This window comes from Octopus bimaculoides, chromosome 24, assembly GCF_046866305.1.
Source record: "Octopus bimaculoides isolate indiv1 chromosome 24, ASM4686630v1, whole genome shotgun sequence".
In the NCBI taxonomy this organism is placed as follows: domain Eukaryota; kingdom Metazoa; phylum Mollusca; class Cephalopoda; order Octopoda; family Octopodidae; genus Octopus; species Octopus bimaculoides.
This window is the reverse complement of record NC_142951.1, coordinates 2,965,479-2,972,978: the sequence shown is the minus strand read 5'-3', so window position 1 is coordinate 2,972,978 and position 7,500 is coordinate 2,965,479. Positions and strand designations below refer to the sequence as shown.

The 7,500-nt window shown below is 35.5% G+C and overlaps 1 protein-coding gene across 1 annotated transcript in view; it reads left to right on the top strand.

The window, feature by feature from the left end:
• Window positions 1-6,722, top strand: part of LOC106875585 (uncharacterized) — a 254,908-nt gene extending 248,186 nt beyond the window's left edge. Inside the window, exons 2-3 of the mRNA XM_014923801.3 lie at window positions 3,238-3,387; window positions 6,156-6,722. Of these exons, the coding sequence (XP_014779287.1) occupies window positions 3,238-3,387; window positions 6,156-6,463 (458 nt within the window). The 3' untranslated portion in view covers window positions 6,464-6,722. The remainder of the gene's footprint in view (window positions 1-3,237; window positions 3,388-6,155) is intronic.
• Window positions 6,723-7,500: the final 778 nt, after the last annotated feature.

Genomic DNA, 7,500 nt, shown 5'->3' with positions numbered 1-7,500 from the left:
ACAAATGGAATGAAACAAATGGTTTTCGTCCCGTAGAAATACGTACGTTTCATGTTTTCGTGTACAAAATTCCCTGAGCAAACCAATCACGTGTAAACTGTATGGTTCAATTTTTGCAGCGGCCTTTTGTACTTGAAGTTAAAATAATTTACGATTAAAAGTTATAAACGTTATATATTGTATCTTGTAACAAGAATTTGCTATTATGGGAAAAAATATCACTTCAGATTATAACGGCAAATTAAACGGTATTTTCATTACGCTGATGACCGAAATGTGTTGTCATTAAATCACTGGAATTTACGGTATATATATATATATATGTATATATATTGAGGTTATAAAAATTTATGATCTTCCAGGAATACGTGAAATGATTCTTTCTGGAAAGAGTGGGTCTCGAATCAAAGAAAATCTATAACAAATCGCATGTGAATATTGATCCGAAAAACTCTTTTAGATAGAAACGCCCGACCACATGTTATACGTTAATTCAGTTTCCTACTATATCCCCATTAGAATTTAATCATTTAATTTGCTATAATTTTAACAATGAGACATTTAAATGTGTAAATAATTAATAGTGTTTAATATAACAGAATATTGAAAGAGTTTATTAAATTAGATTTAATTAAGGTATATAATCACGTTATCTAATACAATTAGAGTGAACAATTAGTGAAAGCGTTAAATAAACAAGTATGTAATTATATAACACTTAGGTTTAATACTAGTTAATGTAATACAATCTCCAGAGGTTAAGGCGTCTAATGCCTGTTGGTTGAATAATAACCTAATACAAGAATTTAATAAAGTATAAAGAATAATTATTACCGACAGAAGCAGTATTAATACGAAATCGTAATACTCCCCCTCACATAATCGCTGTTGTGTTGGAACACATGATATTGCGACATGCATCACGAGAGAAACTCGCATATAATATCTGCGAGCATTTAAACCCTCATGTTTAGATCAAGTGATCAGTTCACGTGATTTCGGCTTCCCCTGGGCTTGTCAGAGTTAGACTCTCGACTGCTACTAAAAAGCAGCGATGTCTCCACCAGGGATATACATACGTTAATGAGTTTGGAAAGAAAATGTATTTTGAATGTAATGAATAAAAATTATTCTGCAAGAATTGATGAATTCCAAGAAATTTTAAACAATTAAACATTTGGAAATACTTCAAGAAGTCGATAAGTTAAACAGAGTTTCTCCCGCCACACGATGGGTCTCTTACTCATATGTCCGATTTTTACTCATTTTCCTCTTCAATACTTGCCAATGCAGACAAACCTAACCTTTTCACGGTCGTTCGTGTCTTACGTATGCACCGGATACTAAATTTTGGTGAAATTTATCGGGTGGCAGTTACAGTGTCTATCCGATTCTGCAATTTGAATATTTTACAGAAGGAAAACATAAACCAGAAACTTCAAGAGGGTCTGTCTGGATAGGATATTAACGTGATATAAATCACAACCAAATCACTCAAAAGCATAACGTATCGTCTTTTGAGAAATAGAAAAATATCTTCCAAACTGTACACAATGAAAAAGACTTGAACATACACCGTCCGTATTGACGTATTTTAAATTCTGACGTAAATGAAAGAGAAAAGTTCGTTCACTTTCTGGTTTCACATATCAAACTACGACGATGATGGTGTACGTACCTCAAATATCTAACTGACCACTTCCATTCCAGTGTTTACTTTTTTACAACGATACGTATTTTTATCAAATTATACTTGAAGGAACGCTAAACGATAGAACGTAATCAAAGGTAAGCTCAGACATGGACAGCCATATATATTCATACACACGAAAGCACGCACCTAAGCATATACTTATATATACAAGTATGCAAATATGACGCAATTCCGTACAATTTCTGACTAGCAAATTCCACTCGCAAAATATATTTTGTAATTGAAGAAATATAAGACATACTTTCAAAACGTGATACGCAAATAGATTGAACCTGAAATATTTTATGGATAGAGTCTTAGAGCTGTAAGACTCTATCCATAAAATATATTTCCAACTTTACCATTGCTCTCTTTATCCTTTTATATATTTATACATACACACGGTAATACACGACTTATAATCCCCAATCCTGTTCATCCAATGACTGGGGCATAACTAGTCGGTATACAGCACTTACTCATTATTACCTGTATCTTTTGGGTTTGGTTAAATTCAATACCCTCCTCAACCTTATATATATATATGTGTATATATATATATATATATATATATATATATATATATATATATATATATATATATATATATATATATATATATATATATATATATATATATATATATATATTGTGTATGTGTATATGTATGTGTATATATGTATGTGTATATATATATATGCGGCTGCAACATGTTGATTACATTTATGAAACCAATGATATCCTATACGTTTAATTTAAAGAACTTTTCGCTACATTCTTTCACCATTCTCATATGTTGTTCAACCTGTTCGCACGAACCATTTATAGATTCTTTTTTCTCTCCTTTACCTTTCTATTCCCGTGATTTCTATAAATTCTCTTTTCTATTTTTATTTATAACCTTTTCTCTCTCGCTAATCATTATATACCAGCATAGGTAAACGCATACACACACATACGCACACACACACACACACAAACATATGAATTCATAAGCAATTTTCTATTGGCGCACTCACATATAATTCTAACAGATTCACCTATGTTCGAAATTTCCCTTCAATTTGTTCGTACTCAAATTTAGTCGTACATACACTTTTTATGCGTATAACGAGTTACAATACGCTGTTCGAGTATGAGGCGTGTGTACCTTATCGGTACATAAATATCAATACGCTCTTGTACATGTAATGAAATCATAAGTATGCACCGGCATTCACACACAAATGCAATATATACATACACATACATGCACACATACATACAAATATATATATATATATATATATATATATATATATATATATATATATATATATATATATATATATATACAGTAGTTCCTCGGCTTACGAACGCCTCTGTTCACGAATATATCGTGCTTCTATATATATTTATCTCTCTCTCTCTCTCTCTCTCTCTCTCTCTCTCTCTCTCTCTCTCTCTCTCTCTCCCTATATATATATATATATATATATATATATATATATGCACACATGTATACATTGTCTATATTGGCTCTTTCTATTTTTTCTACTTGGCAGTTGTACAAGGCACGATCCGATGTTCACGTTGTGATTCAAGAATGGACAGCTTTTATGGAGAATGCGAGCAGTCTCCTCCATCGCCAACGCAATGTCCGGAGGTACCCAACTCCAAGTACTGCCTAATACTGAGGGAAACGACTTTTGCAGGTAAACCACCCGAATGACATTTTATTGCGTACCTTTACGTATATCTATAATCTACATCGGTATAATCACTGGCGAATCATACATCGTCATCAGCAACGTCATCAGCAACAATAAAATAATCTTTTATTTATAGCCAACCGTAAATAGCCTTCGTCTTCTTTTTATGTCTCTCCTGCTGCCACCATCACCATTGTATCATCCCCGAGATTTTGCATGTAAAAATCGCAACCATGTTTTGCTAAGTGGAACATAAAATGAAACTACATTAAATTACCCCGTCGCTTCGTTTCGAGTTCAAATTTCACCGTGGTCGACTTTGCCTTTCATGCTTCCGGGATCGATAAATTAAGTGCCAGTGGAGTGCCCAGTAAGGCTGCTTTTTGCAACACATCAATCTTACACGGGGTTTTCAGTTGCCTTAAGTTAAGAAGTCTTGAAGTTTCAATGTGATTGAGCCCAACGTTCCGATTACCACTGTTTTACATTACCCTCTCGCATTCCATACAGTCTTGCCATTTCCACTTTCAATTCGGAGTACTTGTTGATTTTTTTCAACCTCTTTACTAACAACATTCATGTCATCTGGTATGGCTACATCAATGATCTGAAAGTATTTGTCTCTCTCACTCGATATAACAATATCTGCCCAACGACGTTCGATTACACGATCCGTCTCAAAATCAAAGTCCCAGAGCGTCATTACTATTCCATCCTGCTGCATTACTTTACCTGGTACACGCTCATACCAGTTCTCTCTTACTTTATATTGGTATTTACAGCATAAGAGCCAATGAAGATAGGTACTCACTTTATCGTGGCAGCGTTTGCATTTTTTTGTGCAAGACTCTCAAACCCACTTACCAAAATGAGTCACATTTTCCACAATTTTTCCACAGAGTCTGCATTTCTAGCTGTCGGAAGTTCTATAGATGTTATACTTCAGTGACCTGATAGCGAGAGCAATGTTCAGGCTTTCGGTGATACTCTTCAAATCACCTCGCTCAGACCATACCCACGATGCTTTGCTATCGTTACCGTCGTGTTCCCTTAGTCTGTGGATTTTGTGGTATTCGTTCTATCCCTCAATTTAACAAAACCACCGACACCAAAACCTCTACCAGTTGTTAGAAAGTTCACTGAAGTTGGTGCATCCTTTCTTTCGCTGATTGAGTTATAAAAAATGTATATATTAATAAAAATCTTTATGAAGTCCACCATCTACGAAACACAGATGTATGTATAAAGATTCAATTAGACTAATGTAAACGAATCGGAAAACCACATACGAACAACATCAACAACAATGTCACCTTCGACACCAACAGCATCAAGGCAAACCCAACAACACTACACGCTACTTTTTAAGTGTGTTGAGTGATGTTAAAACGAAAATCAAAGAACGCATCGAACCGTCTTTTTCCATTATTCTTCTCATACAGTAGCAGGTAATCACCTGACCACATACCGCCTGCTACAGTGTAAATTTTGTTGCGTAAATGTATGCGTGTATATTTTGTTACCATGTGTATGTGTGTGTGTATGTGTGTGCGTTTATTTGTATTTGTGTGTGTTTGTGTGTGTGCGTGTGTGAGCGTGTTCGTGTGTGTGCGTGTTCGCGTAGGTGTGCTTGTTTGTGTATAAGTGCGTGTATGTGTGTGTTTGTGTGTATGCGTGTTTGTGTGCGTGTGCGAGTGTATGTGCGTATGTGTGCGGGCACGTGTGAGTATTCGTGTACGTGTGGGTGTTTGTGTATCTGTGTGTCTGTGTGTCTGTGTGTGTGTGTCTGTGTGTGTGTGTGTATGTGTGTGTGTGTGTATCTGTGTCTGTGTGTGAATGAATGAATGAATGAATGAATGATTGAATGAACTTCAGTTCGTGGTGTTACAGATGTGCGAGTCTATAAAAGAGAAAATCAAGCTAACACCACGTGTCTGCAGAACTTACTGCAACGCACTTAACGTCGCAATGTATACTTGAGTATTTGATAAAATTATCTTCTTCCTGCCTGATAACTCACATTTCACCCGTTCGCTATTTCGATGTCTGTGGAGGCGCAATGGCCCAGTGGATAGGGAAGCGGACTCACGGTCATACAATCGCGGTTTCGATTCCCAGACCTGACGTTGTGAGTGTTTACTGAGCGAAAACACTTAAAGCTCCGGTAGGGGTGGTGAGAACCCTGCTGTACTCCCCAGCACAACTTTCTCTCACTCTTACTGCCTGTTTCTGTTGTACAAATATTACAAAGGATCAGGTTTGTCACACTCTGTGTCACGCTGAATCTCCTCGAGAACTACGTGAAGTATACACGTGTCTGCGGAGTGCTCAGCCACTTGAACCTTAATTTCACGAGCAGGCTGTTCCGTTGATTGAATCAACTGGAACCCTCGTCGTCGTAACCGACGGAGTGCCGTAACAATACATAAATTTCAATGTCTGCTTCTCTCAGTACATGTTAGGTGTGATGTTGGTGGATCTCCATCGATTCTCGACGAGGATTCAATAGTTTAAATTTCCGGCAATGTCGACTTTGCATTACGATGGTGACCTGCCAGCATTATTATCACACAGGACAGAATGCTTTGTAACATTTCATGCGACTTTTATCTTCTGAGCTCATATTCCACCGAGTTCATATTTGTGTTTGTCTTGCCTGGTACGTATAGTGTAGATGAATGAATTATATATGTTGAATATGTCTTCTAACTTTTTAAAAACATATCGAATGTGATATTTTAAACTAACCATCAGCTATTTCATCATTGCAGGTGTACAAATTCGATTTGCTCGTGATTGCACAGTGTCTTATTACGAAGAGAATTGTGTGGTACAAAATATTACAGCAACAAAAAGGAAAAACGTATGTTTTCGCACGTGTGGTATTGATGGCTGCAACAGTAACCCATTGGTAACACGATCAGCGTCTTCAAAAACAAATCCGCCGAGCAAGTTCGCAATGCTAATGAGTACGATGGTAATGATGATGATAATGTCGATAATGAATATGGTTACACATTTCGTGCCTCTAAATATCATCAACTTTTCTATATGGAATATTGATAACATTACACAATGAAAATGAATAAATATTTTATAATAAAAGCAAGAGAAATAACAAATTTTAAAAGAAATATGAAGAGAATACAAGAAAAAACAGCAACAAGGACAACGTGTTTTTACGAGAGGACGAAGAAAATATGATAATTATTTGAAAAACAATAATCAGAAATTTAATTAAAAACATTTTTTTTTTCATTTTTTTTTTTTTTTATTATCAAATCTGGATTCTCACTGACAATAATTTAACCCAAACATTTAACCTTTCAGGACAGAAATTCAAAACGAAAACGCTAAAATTATTATTATTATTATTATTATTATTATTATTATTATTATTATTATTATTATTATTATTGAGTGAGAGAGCAGCGCATGCCATCTAAGTGACACTGGGATACAAATATAGGAAGCCCAATATTAAAAATCACGACTACCCGTCTGATAGGGGTACACCAAGCACATGCATCACAACGATATTTGTGCGACATGGTGATCTCATATCAAAATAAACAGCACATGACCTTGCAGGTGGCGCTCAAGTAGAATTTTCTTCAGGTGAAGTAGCCCATCTTGGTCAAAAGGACCCTGAATGAAGATTGTTAAGGATGTCGAACGAATCACCCATGTTTGCAGAGTTGAACTATTCAAAGCCCAAAGAATTCCTCTCAACAAATGGCTATGATGCTCCCCCACTACTTCTGCTCGTGATCAGAGATGTACATATTGTTAGCCACTCAAGCAACTGACAAACAAATCTGTGGAATTGAGCAGAATATTTGCTGTAGCCCATCTTTTATACCAACACAAAACAATTTACATGATAACACTTTCAATCAGTTAAGATCAGAAACCAAGCGACCCAGTTCCTGGTATTCTAACTAGGCATTTATTATTATTATTATTATTATTATTATTATTATTATTATTATTATTATTATTATTATCTGTTCACACACACACACACACACACACACACACACACACACACACAGACACGGACACACCCACATATGTAGACACGTTTATAATGAAAGTAAAACATCAAAGGAATAA